We start from the raw sequence: 16845 nt of genomic DNA on the forward strand, positions 1-16845 counted from the left end.
TGGGGCCATTGCTGTTAAACCTGTATGTTGATGATATTGAGGAAGATTTCAATATGAATATCCAGTTGTTTGCAGATGAGGCAAAGTTGGGACAAACAATGAAAAGCAGAGTAGATGGTCTGGCCTTACAAGAAGACTTGAATAGATTGAGTGAATAGGCATCGGAGTGGGGATGCCAATTCAATGTTGCAAAATGTAAGGTTTAAAAGTTTGGGAAACAAAAATGGGAGGGAGAATTTATGCTTGGTGAGGATATATTGTTGGATATGGAGGAAATAAGAGATCTTGGTGTGATGGTGGATAAGAATCTAAAATTTAGAAGACACATTGCCTAAATTGTGAGGACAACACAAAGAATTCTGGGTAGGACACTGCCTTGTAGAAGTAAGGAGATTCTTGTTCCATTTAAAAAGCCTTGATTAGACAACATATGGATTACTGTGCACAAATTTGATCGCCTGGTTTTCAAAAGGATGAAATGTTGAAAAGGGTCCAGAGGCGATTTACTAAGGTAGTTTCAGATCTCTGGAATATTGAATATGAGGAAAGGTTGAGAAGATGCAATTTACAGAGTCTAGTGGATAGGAGGAAGAGGGGTGATATGGTAGAGACGTACAAGTTAGTCAAGAATGTTAGATTGGCCAAATAATTAGCGTATCCGCTCTCCTGAAAAAGGTTACAGGTTCAAATCCTGCCATGGGCATGGATGTTTGTGATTGTCTGTGAAAATGCTTGTGGTCATGTTAGGCAGTAAATGGTACAGTGTAGATGGAGAGTAGTAGAGTAGGAGCTGTTAGATCCTGAATGAAAGAATCTTGCAAAGAAATTCTTTATTCAGAATTTAACATAATAAATATTACTAATTAAGGAGATACTTGCACATCAGCATATAATTGCGAAGATTTCCTTGTGTTATGTGATATTATATGTTCTATATGTGCTATATACTGAAGTTTATTCCTGTATAACCTGAATTCAGAAGCAGAGAATTTTGTGTTAGAATAGCGAGAATTGTATAAAGGAATTGTTAAATTATTTGTAAATCCCATTAAGCTGTCTAGTACATTACGAAATTTCCAAACAGATAATAAGTAGTAATCCAAAATAATCATATGTAATCTGTATGAGTCGAGCGTAGTGCCTGAGGCTGTACCTACGCGGAAAATGACGTCAGAACGGCTACCTGGAATACGGTGAGCTAGCAGATTGGTGAGAGTGTGGGATCACCCAAGGGGCATGAACTGTGAGTTTCATGCGGTAAAGGAGATCAAATAGAGGGCGCACAAAAGGGTGAATAAAAGATGATGTGTGCGATATCAAAGGGCTTTTTCTTCTTCAGTTCCTGGATTCCAGTTTTAAGAGGTTTGTTGGGTGATTCGTGAGAGAGCGGTGGGTCGACTACAGTGATGTCGGACAACGAGGCCTATTCCTGAGAACGCTTGAGGATTTCCAAGTGAAGCTGATCGTGTTACGAAGGCCTATGCAGAACTGAGCCTTTGAATAAAGTCCCATCGAAGAGAACGGAGGAAATTTCCTGCTGAGGGGTAGAAAGCACGCCACAGTCCGAAAATGATTCAAAGAAAAGCTTAGTGCATCGCCAGGTGCAGAGAAAGCCGATAACTATACAGTAAGGTAATCCAGATCTACATGAGATGGCGGCGTGAAATCAGAAAGGATCCGGTAATGTAAAGAATTTCATTCTATGTTAAAAATCGCTTAGAAGAATGAGAATTTTGTGTATAGTGTAAACCAAGGACACAATAGAGAACCTTTAAGTGAGAATTTGATTGAATTAGTTAAGACCCCGTGGAACAAAGAAGAATTGTTGATAGGTAGTATTTGATTGAGAATGGCTAGGCTTGACTAATGAAATTTAGAATTAAGATAGTTATTGATAGAGTATTAATGAAAGTGTTCAATGCATGTACATTGAATAACTTGTGAAAGGAATTATATCCTAGTAGTGTTATGCTTACACTTAATCTTATATTTTCGTACCCGAAGGATTTAGTTTACTCAATTTCATTGTTGTGATTTAGTATGAACCTTAACTTAGAGTGAGTTTTGTTCTATTGAGTATTTGAATTTTCTTAACTGTAGATGTTTTGTGTTTTTCCAATAAACATGTTTTGCACCTTACTTGAGTTTATGCCTGATTACGAATTCAAACCACCGCTTATGAAATAGAACCTTTTTGGTGGGAAGGAATTAGATATTATTGCTTAAGTGAGATTCAGGTCACAACTGCTAACTGAATCTGCACAACGCTAGCGTAAGATTAATTATTGTGTGTATCCCTTTTGAATTTAGAATTGTTTCCCTGAACAAGAATCTCTTCTGTTGTAGGATATTGGCTGGCGCAGCAAAAAATAAATTTTGCCAATATCTGAAAAGGAAATAGTACTGAATTAATATTTTAAAGGTGACAGTAAATTTGAAAGCAGGCTATTTAGAGGTAGAATAAGGTAAAATATAGAAAAAACAATGACATAACAGTGTCCTCCCTTGATGAGTCATAGGACTCCTTGGAGGTGTGATGTAATAATAATAATAAAATTGTTGGAGATCACGGGAGAACATCCCTGGAGACTGCATAAGAAGCGTGTGAACAAGGGAATGAGAAGCAGGTTTTTTGCATGCATAACTACGAATGATTAGAATTCCTTACCTGAGAGTGTACCTGCAGAGAATTTGAATGTGTTTAATGCAAGGTATGATGAGCTATGTATGTGACATAAGGGATCTTCTAGATGTGTCTTTGATTCCATGCGGTCTTAGGATAATGATAATAAAATAAAATCATTATGAACATGAAAGATTTTGAAGTGATTTGGATTTAATAAAACTGCTATGATAATTTTCTTTGTGACTTTATAAAGTCACAAAGGAAATTATCACATGCTGACAAGTTTAGGAATTGCAGATTGCAGATGAAGCAGGCCCTAATGATGATGCATTGCCAAGTCAATGTTCTGGAAAATCCCACTAAGGTATTCTGTAATACATAATACACTGCATAACATGCAAGCATGCTCCATCCTGTTCAAATCAGTGTCTTTATTAACAAGATTTGTGTACGTGCATGTCTAAGGTGGTCAAGGTGTGTCTCAGGTGATCAAGGGATGTTTGAAGAAAGCAGTATCTGAATGCATCCTTAGTGTCAGAAGGATAAATCAGGTAGGAGTTAGATGGATGAATAGTTTCATTATGCAGGAATTGCATACAAAGAAAAGTTTGTGGAGGGATTATAAAGAAAAAAGTGATCAGGATGCCCAGAGGCAGTATAAGGTGCAGGAAGGAAGGGTGACTAGTATCGTAAGGAAGGCCAAAGATAAATATGAGAGAAAGCTAGCTGATGAAGCCAAAAGAAACCCTAAGAAGTTCTTTCACTATGAGGAAAGCAAAAGGAAAAATGACTATGAAAGGATGACTTTAAAAAAGTGCTGATGGTAAGGAGGTAACAGAACCAAACCAAATAGTTGAATTACGAACACAACCATGGGATTAGATGGCATATCGGCCCATGTATTATGAGAATGTGCAAGAGAATTATCAACTCCTCTGACCAAGCTGTTTAAGTCCCAGTAGTAGGAAGATGCCAATGGAGTAGAAAGAGGGCAAAATAATCCCACTGCATAAAGGAGGATCCAAAACAGAAGTAGCAAATTATAATATTATTATTATTACTAGCATCTCAGGAGTGGTGGTTTAAGGTATCAAAGAAATTAGTGAAACACAGAATTTAGGACTGGTGGATAGGAATATCATATAAAGGACAACATGGTTTTGTGAAGGGTAGGTCTTGCCTTAGTAATTTATTTACTTTTTATAATAAAGTGACAATGGAGTTGGATAAAGGAAATGGCTACTCAGTGATATTGCTAAACTTTGCAAAAGCATTTGACAAGATTCCACATAGAATTATTGCATAAAAAGGATATAAATCTAGTGATATAGATTAGCGGGTGGCTGATGGACAGATATCAAAGAATGGTTAATGGAGGAGCTGAGTGATTAGTAGAAGCCAGGTGATTAGTAATGTACCAGAAGGCTCAGCACTTAGTCCTCTTTTGTTTAATTTGCATATTAGTAATATAGGAAATGATCTGACAGGAAATATTCAGTTGTTTGCTGACAATGCTAAACTGGAAAGATTAATGGTAAATGAAGGTGATGCAGAGATCCTGCAGGAAGACTTAAACAGACTAGCAATATGGGCAAAGGTAAATGGCTGCAAGCTTAATTTGGCCAAGTGATGCACTTTGGGAAGAGATCAGAAGCTATATACTATATTGATGGAACTGAACTTCAGGTAACTAATGCAGACAGGGACTTGGATGTGACTGTGTACTGGGAGTTGAAGTTCAGAGGCATATTATGAGGGTAACCAAAACAGTACACCCGATTATATGGTTGTTAAAGGACACACTAACAAGCAGGATAGAAAAGTTATTGTTCCCCTATATAAGGCTTTAATAAGGCAACATGTGGACTACTGCACACAGATCTGGACTGCCAGATTCCGTGGTGACAAAGTTGTGGAGAGGATCTAGAGGCGAGCGACAAAGATTGTGGCAGGTCTGTGGAATATTCCCTGAGAAAATTGATGGTCTATAGGCTTCAAAAATTAGCTCATAGATTACTTAAATATAAAGAGCCAATAGGCTTCATTTCGGCGATATAAACATTATTTAAATTAAGAGGGATATTAAATCCCACATTGTTTTAAAACCGAATAAGAAACTTAATTTAAATAATGTTTATATCGCTGAAATGAAGCCTATTGGCTCTTTATATTTAAGTGACTTAATGGGTGCACCTGTTTGACAACTCGTATAGCAGAGTATATAAGTTCTTTTCGCTATACCCTTTGGTATTAATTTGGTCTAGCTACTCACTGATGAAGCCTCAAAAAAGGCTGAAACCGGTCTGGGTAGTGAACTTCCCGCCATAATGTAATAACAGCATACATTTCCTAGGAAATGTGTTTTTACATTATGGAAAATACCAAGAATAGCGATCAGAACTTTATCACCTTTGCTGCGAGTTGCCCGGTATTGTACTGCATACTAGGACTACTTGCATTAGCTCATGGTAGTAATCGCCAATATTTTTATAGTTTACTATATTCGGCATGAAACTCTCTGATTCCAATCTTTGAGTTTCTGATTCGGTTTTAAAACAATGTGGGGTTTAATATCCCCTTAATTTAAATAATAAGTCATAGATGAAAAAGAGGAGACATGACAGAAGAATTTAAATTATTTAAAGAGGTTTTATAGGATTGACACTGAACTTTTTTTAAAGCCTTGATTAGACCACATAGGGACCTAAGACCCCATGGAATCATACATGACAAGAAGGGAGAGAACAAGGGGTCACCAGTGGAAGTTGTATAAGAGTGTAGTTAAAAAGGGCGTTAGGACTAGGTTTTTTTTTTTTTTGCTTGGAGGGTGATGAATGGGTTGCCAGAAGTGGTTGTGGGTGTTTCATTAGTGAATGAGTTTAAGGAGAGGTACGAATTGTATTGTGTGAATGATGGCTAGTGGGTGAATAAATGGATCTCCCACAATGAGTCTTCTAACTCCATGGATATACCTGTATAATAAGATCCAAGCAGTCCATTCTTAGCTCATATAATAACATGTGGAAGATTACGTTCCCATTTCATAATAAAATAAGAAATGATCTTGAAGACAGAACCACCACTCAATGAATGAATGCTAGCATAATACTTAATGAAGATGTTTCTGCATTTCTAGTATTATCAAATGTCTGATAATACTTTTATCCATGTACATATACACTATTTATAGTTCTTATTCATGTTTAGTAACTCCTGAATGAGTACTGGATGTAAGTTTAGAGCAACATTCATATGCTGGTGTATAGTAATATTGAAAACTCCACAGATTATTTACAACTCAACATAAAGTGACCTGGTAACATAATCCTAAAGGAATTTGTATACAAGACTACCAGAAGGCATTCTCATCTTGGGAAATCTTTCAGGTTGCCTATTGTTGTTATACAAGTGCCAGTTTTAAAAGAAATACACAGCTAAAGCTGTATATTCCTGTTCCTGACATTTTGGGCCACAATAATGAACATGTCTTCCACTGTTTTCCAGAACCAGATAATGACAACATAAGCTGTAATGACATGATCATTAAGTGAACCATTCATGCTCATGTTCAACTAACCTAAAAAACCAAACCATGTCGGGCTCTGCATGCATTTCAATTCAGGTGGGGAAGGAGTGGGGGAATAACACACTGTACCCATTCTTTATTATAGCAAACAGAAAATATTCTTTGCTCACTACACGGTTTCATGATACAGACTTTGTCATGAATTATTCATGAAGGAGTGTCCAACATATAGTATGTCAACACTGTGGAGCCCATCACTTAATCTGAAATCACAAACAAATAGTAACTAGAAAAAAAAAAAAAAAACTTCTGTAACACAAGGCTTTTCTGTGTTCACCTAAATTCCATAATTGTGTGTCTTTACTTTTCAGAATATGTGGAATATTGCTTTATGGCTTTATCAATTATGTGACAAATATAACACTATAGTAATTAAGAAATAACTAGACAAGGTCAACCACAGATATTTTGCTAAACGTTTCTTGCTACATCATAGTAGTGTATTATTATTTCAAACATCTTCTGGAGTAAAAGAATCATCGAGAGAGGTAAAGAGTAGGAAGCAATCTAATAGGCATAATATGTCATATTATTATTATTATTGTTGCACCATCCATGGAGTCAGCACATTCATCGTGGGAAAGTTCATCCAAATGACAAATCTATCATGCTAAATCTTAAAATCCTTAACATTCCCTACATTAACAACATATTCCAGTAATGTATTCCATTCAATAACAATTCTTCATGTAAAAAATCTACTCCTCACAATCCCTCTTCACCACACTCTTATACCTGAAATTCATTTGACATCTGAATATCTGGCAACACATTTCATTCACAAACCACTCTACATGCAAAAAAAAGTAATTTCCCACTCTCTTATGTACCACAACTTTATAAAATTTCCAGAGATTATCTTGTTTTTATTCCATCCCCTTCTTCAACCCTTTGAAAAATATCCTAAGTATCTATTCTGGTAAGATGCTCTTAACAATTTATGTGCCTCAAACATATTCTTCCTCTGCCTACTTACAAATTGCATTCCCTCAACACATCATCACAACTAATGTTCCATAAATCTAATACTACTTTCTATTATCTATCTCTGAATGTTGTCCAAGGCTTGCTCATCTCCTAGAGAAACCCAGGAGATGAAATTTGATTAGACTAATCAAATGGAATGATCATATCCTTATCTTTAGTTGTTAATGTTCTTATTATAGTAGCATTTCTTTGTGCTACTATAATAAGGAGCAGAAAAGTATTTTTTTTATCACTTTTGTAATGGTCTTTGAACTCTTCCTATTCAACATTATTCCAAAACCCCTTGCTTTTTCCATCTCCTGTAATATAGCACTGCCAATATGACACAGCCTTACAGAGCCAAGTTCCAAAGTGCAAACCCTTACATTTGTCATTATATCATTTACTTATATCATATCACTTACTTATATCATTCTTCCACAGTCATTTCTCCTCCTACTGGCCACTTACGTGGCCAGTAGGAGGAGAAATGACTGTGGAAGAATGATATTGTGGGATAAAAATGGGAATAGAGTGACTGATGCAGAGGACATAGTGGAATTGTTCAATGACCACTTTATTGGAGTATTTCACCCTAGAGGAGTCAGTTTTAATGCTAGAGGGATAGGACTGGTACAAGGTCTGGAGGTACAGGAGGAGAGTGTGTTTCAGATACTGAGTACTCTGGATGTCAGTAAAGCTGTGGGACTGGATGGTATTTCGCCACGAGTTTTGAGAGAATGTGCTAGGGAATTGACAATACCTTTAACGTGGCTTTTCAATGAAAGTCTGGCTTTGGCAAAGGTGCCCAGGGAATGGAAGGAAGGTAAGATAGTGCCATTGCATAAGGGTGGTAACAGACTGGAAGTGTCTAATTATAGGCCAGTCTGTGTGTCATCAGTAGTTGTTAAGATCTTGGAGAAAGTAGTGAGGGACCGTGTACAGCATTGGGCAGATGAGGGTAATGTTATCTGTGAGAATCAACATGGATTTGTGAAAGGACGCTCTTGTTTTAGCAATATGCTAGCCTTTTATAATAAAGTTACAAGAGCATTAGATGAGGGAAAGGCATATACTGCAATTTTCTTAGACTTGGCAAAGGCATTTGACAGGGTGCCACATGATAAGCTGATATTTAAGTTGCAGCACATGGGTCTGGATGTCAGATTGGTCAACTGGATTCAGGATTGGCTGTCTGATAGGTATCAGAGAGTTGTGTATGGTGGAGCAGTTTCCAGGAGGCAGAGGGTTACAAGTGGGGTCCCACAGGGCTCAGTACTAGGACCTATATTGTTTAACCTTTATATCAATGACATAGCCAGTGGATTGCAGGGGGATATTCAGTTGTTTGCGGATGATGCGAAGCTTGGAAGGATTATTAGTAATAGTGCAGATGTGGTAGCCCTGCAAGAGGATTTAAATAAGCTAGATAGATGGGCAAATGAATGGGGGTGTCAGTTTAATGCAGCAAAATGCAAGGTCTTGAGGTTTGGGAAACATCGATGGGATGCTGCATACTCTATGGGAGGAGTTATACTGGAGGAAGTAGGGGAGACAAGAGATCTGGGGTTGATGATTGATAGAAACCTGAAGTTTAGGGGACATATTGCAAAGGTGGTGAAGGTAACACAGAGGATTGCTGCTATTATGAGAAGGACACTGACCTGCAGAGATAAGAGGGTTATCATTCCGTTGTATAAGTCTCTGATCAGACCACACTTGGACTATTGTTCTCAGATTTGGTCCCCAGGATTTGAAGGGGATAAATTAACCGTGGAAAGGATACAAAGACGGATGACAAAGATGGTTTCAGGACTGTACAAGGATAGTTATGAGGATCGGCTGAGAGAATGTGGACTGCAGAGTTTGGTGGATAGAAGAAGGAGAGGTGATATGATTGAGACTTTTAAACTGTTGAGAGGTGGTTACAGGGTTGACACTGGGGAGTTCTTTCGCTTGGTTGATCAGCGGAAAGGAGTGATGACAAGAGGCCATCCCTGGAAGTTACGAAAGGAAACTGTGAGCAAGAGGGTAAGGAGTGGTTTCTTTGTGTGGAGGGTGGTTGAGCCGTGGAATGCATTGCCTGATGGAGTGGTGGGAGCGAGAACGGTCAGTGGGTTTAAGGAGTGGTATGATAAACTTTGTGTTTCTCAGAGGGGGACTTCCCCTCGATGAGTCTTGACAGACTTTGTCTTAGAAAGGACCTCCCTCGATGAGTCTTTTGACTCCTTGGAGGCCTGAATAATAATAATAATAATAAAACCCTTACATTTACTGATACTGAATTGGCATCTCATCTCATGCATCTATATAGCCAGACTATTCAAATCATTCTGAAGCATCCACACATCAGCAACAGTTTTCCATAATAATTTTGCCCAACTTTGCATCATCGTCTGTCTACAACTACACATTCCCTTACAAACCACTCGCATCATCATTAACATACAGATTAAGTGGCAATGACAGAATCCTGTGAGAATCCACTAGTAATCCTCCTCAAAGAGAAAGCTCCTTTATATAGATACAACTCTTTGATATCTATAAAAGTACGAGTTTCCTATCCAGTCAATTTACCAATTAACCAAATACATTTGCTGTTACTTATACATTACTAAATGACAATCAGTCAAATGTCTGCAAAATTCAGAAAATATCACAGTTTATGACTTCGTTTTATCCAACAATATAGTTTCCCCATTTAAAAAATATATCTAGATCACTAAAACACGACCTAACCTCCAGACAAAATCTTTTCTTGTCCATCTACTCCTAAATCCATTTCTAATTATTCTCTCCAAAACTTTAACCAATCCAGAAATACAAACTGATCTCAAATTTAATATATCAGATTTGATTCCAGCCTGAACTAAACTTGTCCTCTTTCCACTGATCTGGAATCCTTTGATGCAACACTCTCATTAAACATTAATGAATTCCCAATAACGTGAATATTCAAAAGCAACCAATTACATCCAATCTATAGCAATGGCCATTATTTTAAGACCAGTGGGTACATGTTAGAAGGAAACTAATATATTATTAAGAACTAAGTCTAAAATTTTAAAATAAGTTACCAATGAAAAAATATATAAACTTAATACAAGTTAATATGAAAATTTCCCTCAAATCTAAAATCTCAAGAGTTTAAGAAGATATTTTAAGTCTCTCATTTGAATTCAGATTAAGTCAATGGCAGTCAAGTTTTGCAACTTTCTCTGAATAAATATTTCATGTTTATTTCATGAATCTAACTAAGGATAAGTATCTGCTGCACTACAAAAACCAATAAGAAACCAAAAAGCTCAGAAATGTAATCATGACAAGATTCACAAGAGCTCATATTACATTTTGCAGGTTTTTCCCCTGCTACTATGTAGAGCTCAGACTTGACATGGCAGCTGTCTTCCTGTGGATGTGGGAAGCTAAGGTTCAGCTCAATGTTTCAGGAAGAGTTAAAAGACTAATGACATTTCTGAGCTACATAAGAGAGTTTACTTTTCTTTTTTTTTTTTTTTTAGGTGATCAATAAGTTTTTGGAATCCCAAGGATACTAATGAAATCCTCAATAAAGTTCAAAACTGGTTTGGGTAGTGACCCACCCATAATGCATAGCATTATACACTACTGAAAGGAAGTGTGCTTTGCATCATGGGATACTAAGGCAAATGATGAATGATGTGAAGTAGTCAGCTCTATATACAAGCAGTCTTGTTGTTAACATGTGCAAACTCTGCTTGCTTACACTTGGATAACAAATTAGACAAGAAAATTTCTTCACAAGTATAATTTACTTCCTAAACAAGTGGAAAAACTTTCTAAATATATGTGCAGCTTGCATAGCCTATAGGATATCACATGACATATCCTTTGTTTTTCTGATGGTTACTTAGTTAAAATTAGTTAAAAATATATTGCCTATATTAAAATAGGTGTTGGTGATATCCTAATAATGATTCTGTAGGTAATCTAACGTTATTAGTTAAAAGTCCTTTTTTTCATATCTACATTAAAGATTTAATTATTAAACTAATGTTGTTATATAACATAAACAGGATACATATTTTTTAATATATACAGGGTGTTCGGGATAAATTTGACAGTTTCGTAAGGAAAAAGAAAATCTTCTTTGTATCTATTAAATTTAGTGAATTGACAAAAAAACATTACAGGCAGAGTTAATTACAATACTATCAACAAGATTTACTCAAAATAACCACCATTAGCATCGATCACAGCTTCAATTCTGCTTCGGAACCTCGAACAAGCTGATGCTACAGTCTCCCTGGGAAGGGCCGCAAAAACTGTTTTAATTTTATCCATTAACTGGGCTTTTGTATTACTGGAAGTGCGATTGGTGTCTTTTTCAACTGCGCCCCATACAAAATAATCCATGGGGTTAAGGTCTGGGGAGTTTGGAGGCCAAACATTTGGACTGGTGAAGTCGTAGAAATTTTCAGACAACCATTTTTGACTTTTCCCAGAGGTGTGGCAAGGGGCCGAATCCTGCTGCCATACATACGGCCTACCATTGGCTACCCTTGTTATCCAGGGCTTGACTACAGTTAGCAACTCCACGAACAAAGCCCGAATTCCAATGCCAGGGTTCTTCAACACCTGTTCCTGCAGATTTGCGAGGAATTCTGCTGTACGAACGCAATCAGATCGTCTGCTAGGGATCTTTCTTCTTGCTACATCCTCGTAGTCACCATTGCAAGTCTCTAGTTCATGCCTGATTGTTTTTACTGTATTCAGGGAGCATTGGGCAGCAGTCGTAATATCCTTATTTTGATGGCGGGCACGAATCATCATGATACAAGTTATTCTCTTCCATGATTCAGGTGGGTTCCAGCTATCCATCCTTTCTGACATCTTGTATATGAATGAAGAAGGGTCCAAACTTTTAAATGAAGAGAAGTGTGTGTTAATACATGTAACTTACGGAAAAATATAATTAATTATAAATATGTCAAATTTATCCCGAACACCTTGTATATGTGTGTGTGTGTGTACAATATATAAAAACGTCATTTTATATACAGTACATTATTATTATTACATCAGCTCTTCTGGAGTCAAATACTCATCGAACATTATCCGCATTTAATATTTATTTATCAACTCATGTTGTTGGCAGGTTTGTCACTTAATAAATGCGCGCGTTCTTCTATAGATTGGTAATGGTTTATTAGCCACAATTTGGTTTGAAAAAGATTTTCAAACCATTGCAGTGCAACAAGTATGCTGTACAGCAATAATGGGCAAGATATAAAGAGCGTACTTGTCCAGTCCTGGTTTATTAATACAATGAATAATAAACAATTGAGAAGTATGCTTCAGTATAAGAACAGCATTTCCAACTTACTCCTTGATAGACTTTAAATGGGAAAACCGCAGAGTACTCCGAACAGTATGCATAAACCACAAGTGCTCATCATTATCTAGGATAGTGATCACACGAAAATCAGGACTTACTCCACCACGTCTTGCATTTATAAGAAAATTACCAAGACTTGAAAATTTTCTCACAACAGCAGTAGATATAGTCATTTTGAAATGGTTTTACTATGAACATGAAGCAGGAAACAAGTTTTTGCTTAGGAAAAGAATAAGCCTAAATGTAATTAACAAAAAGATTAAGATTTAGAAAAGAGAGAGAAATGATTTTCAATCAACTAGACCCAAACACTCCAATAATTCATTAAAAATAATCCAAAATAAAGATGCAATCACATTTCACTTCAAATTTAAAACTCCAACTACATGATAAAACAGAAAACAAACTGATCTACTACACGTGACTCGCGTCAGCATCATCTTACGGTTCAAATATAAAATAAAAAAAAAATTCAGAAATTGTTTCTGATTGTTAAACAAAACCAAATAGCTAAAGAGGTGAAATATCAATGAAAGTGAAAAAAGTGAAAGAAATGAAGCGAAGCAGTTTAAAATTCCATATGAATGCGGGATCCATGGTGCAATAAAGGATAAAAGGGCACAGTTGAATTTCCCTGTTTAGGATTGTTGACACGAAATTCCATTTATTATATTCTCAGTTTCAAATTACGAGGGGAAAAATAGAAACATTCTTATTTCATCATGACAGAGGAATCTTTTAAGGGATTTTTTCAATTCAAGGGGAGTTTTCTGATTTCCATATTATTATTAGTAATATTAGTATTATGTACAGCACTTTCAGAAGTTTCTAAGTCTCAATCATATCATCCCTCTTTCACTTGTTTGCTAGTGTCTACAGTCTACATATTTTTAGTCTATCTTCATAATCAATATTCCACAATCCTGACATCATTTTTGGCAAACTAGTTTGCACTGTCTTTCCGGTGTATGAGAATCACAACGGAAGCCATGAGACCAGACCTGTGAAAAATAATCAGATTTTGGTCTTATCAAGATCTTATAAAGAGGCAAAATGACATCTTATCTTTACATGTGAATGTACGTTTCAGCATTGCAATTATCTTTTGAGTTCTATTTGCGTCTTTGCTACGTGACCCTGAATTCAACATGCTATCAATTGGTGGGATTATGCTATAAGAAATTCATCACAAGCCTGATGAATTTCTTATAGCATAATCCCACCAATATAATACGACATTGGGTACCAAATAAAACTAAAGAGCATTACTTTACATTTACTGAGATTTAACTGGCATCCATTTTCCCCTTCCCACAATTTCAACCTATTGAAATCATTCTGCAAGTACTGCATATCAGCGACATTTCTGATTGCCCTGCCTATCTTTGCATCATCATCAGCAAATAGCTGTAAAATCTTTCACGATATCATTAATTAACAGATTGAATAATTGTGAGCCAAGGTCTGATACTTGTGAAACATCAATGGTTATCTTAAATCATGCAGACTCACATCCCGAGTATACAACATTTTGATATCGGTCAGACAGCCATCTTCTTATCCGCACTAATATTTTATAATCCAAACACATGTTCTTCAATTGATGCAACAGTCTTCCATACTGTATTATGTCAAAAGCATTAGCAAAATTCAAAAGTATCATGGTGTATCCATTCCCCTTGTCTAGTTCAATGGTAACATTATTATACAATGTAAGCAAGTTGCTAAAACTTAAACTTCCCTTAGTAAACCTATGCTGCTGTTCATTGCAAAGTAAAGATTCACTGTCAAACCATTTCTGAATGGAGTCCTAGCCAACTTTTTCAAAATCTTTACCACCACTTCTGAATTAGTGATTGGTCAATAGTTTGATACATCAGACTCTGCACCACCCTTCTACAATGAGATTACCATACATTCTTTCCAATCCTTCGGAATCTTCCAGTTCTGAGACTCAAATTATATAGCCTGGTCAAAGAATAACCAGTTCAAATGAACACTTCTTTAGCGCCCGTTTTGGTATCCCATCAATCCATATTGCTGAATTTTTATTCTCGTTTGTTCAAAAGTTCTAGTACACCTACCTCATACACCTGAGTTTCTTCATCTAGTGAAGCAGTAGCAGTGAACTCAATGTTTCATACACCAGGTTGATAGCTTTTAGCAAAATGGACAAAATTAGTTGAGCAACTTCTTCTGCATCTGTCACCTCACATCAACTGCATTCAGAAGAGATAGTCTTTCATATTCATTCTTTCTTTTACTGGAAGCATATCGATAAAATTCTTCTGGGTTATCTTTATCTTGCTTTATCTGAGTATGAAAAGGGTTCATTTTCATACTCAGACTTAGCTTTTCGTACAATAGATATGATTCTTCCATCCTGGGGCTTATAATTTTCATAACGGCCATCATTCTTATTTACACGATATTCCTTCCACATCATCGTTTTCTTAAGAATCTCTTGCTTAATATGATAACACAGCCACATTACACTTACCATATTTATTCATTGAACTCTTTGGCACATTCTGATATTGCAATATTTAAGTATTTTTGAATGCTTCCCACGCACATTATATTCTTCCTATCCAGCAGCCGATACCATAATCATGGACCTAGTAGACACCTCATTTGGTGATAATTTCCTGCTTTGTAGTTCAGCATGTAGTCTTTTTTGAATAAACTTTCAAAAATAAACTTTAATAAATTTGGTCACTTCAAAAGTGACTAGGTTTATGAAGGCCTCATAAACTCACTGCCATATGAAATACCGTTACTAATATTACAATCATAGGTTTCAACCATTACTGGATTCAAGTCTTCTGATATCGTTAGCAGCAGGCACACCTCCTCTTCTATCCTGCCTATCCTTCCAAAAAAATACCAGTTAGCATGCCCGATTGTGATAGCCAGGTCCCACTAATGTCTACAATCTGAGGATCCAGTATATTGATAACGTCATCAAGCTCAACTCCTTTATTTCTGATATTCCCAGCATTCGTGTACAGACATAATAATCTACTTGCATGTTCTTTCGTATACTCTTGTTTTCGGTCTGCATGACACAGTTCGACAACTTGAAGGTCTTTATTCTTCTCTTCTCTAGTGCCTTATAAATGGAGACATCGTTGCCCATTGGATGGGTCCTAACCGGACATTCACAAATTCGAAGTCATTCTCTCGTCGTATTCATTTCCATGATAATGCTCATTCCTGACATTAACACAGTTATATAATATAATCGCTCTTACTCTCATATTCTCTCCATTTCTTCCATTATAATTTAATTTCCATGACTCTCTGTGTTAGGTCTCATGCTAGCTATTCGTTTTTCAAGAATCCTGATACCTAATGCTGACCTTATCAAAAATTAAATCATTAATAACTACTAAAATTACGACCTCGTTTATTTTTCTTTCCTGTTTTTGAATTGCTTGCGTTATATCTTAGTTTTGCGAGTTATAAGCCAATAATTTATAACTCGCTAATCAGCAGCATATTTTATGATAGAGTCACCATACCAAATAACATCCTTCTCTTTATAAACACCGTTATTTATCTGAATTTGATTATTTACTGACTTTCCTGATTCCGTGCTTTGTTATTTCCTATTTTGATACTTAATTTTCATATCCTCCCTATGTTCATTCAAACGCCACTAGATTTTCTGTAATTTCCCAGTCGTATCTTTGATAATCTGTTTAATTTCGCTATTTTGGAGGATAATTCATTTTCAATAATATCCTCAATATATTTAATAACCTCTTTAGCGGGATACGAACCCACTATCCGTTGCTTGGAAAGCAGATACACTAATCATTCGGCCAAACATCATTCACGTGCAACCATATACAATAACCCGAGAATATTCGCAATGACTAGTCAAAAATATATAATTAGTGGGCGTTAGATGAAGTGTTAAGCAGTGTACACCATAGGCTTATGTGGTATTCAGTACCCTCTAGCGATGTGCCTTGGAATAATTAGACCTGCCACGTAATAAAAAAAAATTCAAAAATTAATTAACGCCTTTTCTCCCTTTATAGAGAATTATCGATGCCATATTTACTCGGTGTAACTTTGAAAACTGTGTGGGGAGTTAAATCTCCACAGAGACTTTGAGACTAATGGAATTTTAAGCGGCACCCATTGAAGAGAAGGCTAACAAATGCCGCCTTTTAAAGTTTGCAATAGTGTGGGTTCTACTGTCCATTTTCTGGACGAAAACACTTCAGTTTTGAGAGAAACGGACCGCTTACCCGGACCAGCGTTCAAGTAACTCGGGAA

At 36.3% G+C, this 16845-nt stretch overlaps 1 protein-coding gene across 3 annotated transcripts in view; it reads right to left on the bottom strand.

Moving 5' to 3' along the window:
* Positions 1-12922, bottom strand: part of LOC150098264 (spatacsin) — an 891110-nt gene extending 878188 nt beyond the window's left edge. For all 3 annotated transcript variants that reach the window (XM_090406151.1, XM_090406152.1, XM_090406153.1), the window contains exon 1: positions 12544-12922. In XM_090406151.1, the coding sequence (XP_090262277.1) occupies positions 12544-12728 (185 nt within the window). In that variant the 5' untranslated portion in view covers positions 12729-12922. The remainder of the gene's footprint in view (positions 1-12543) is intronic.
* Between the last annotated feature and the right edge of the window lie 3923 nt (positions 12923-16845).

Source organism: Typopeltis vanoorti, chromosome 16 (genome assembly GCF_054136105.1).
Source record: "Typopeltis vanoorti isolate ZY-2024b chromosome 16, IOZ_Tvanoo_1.0, whole genome shotgun sequence".
Classification (NCBI taxonomy): Eukaryota; Metazoa; Arthropoda; class Arachnida; order Uropygi; family Thelyphonidae; genus Typopeltis; species Typopeltis vanoorti.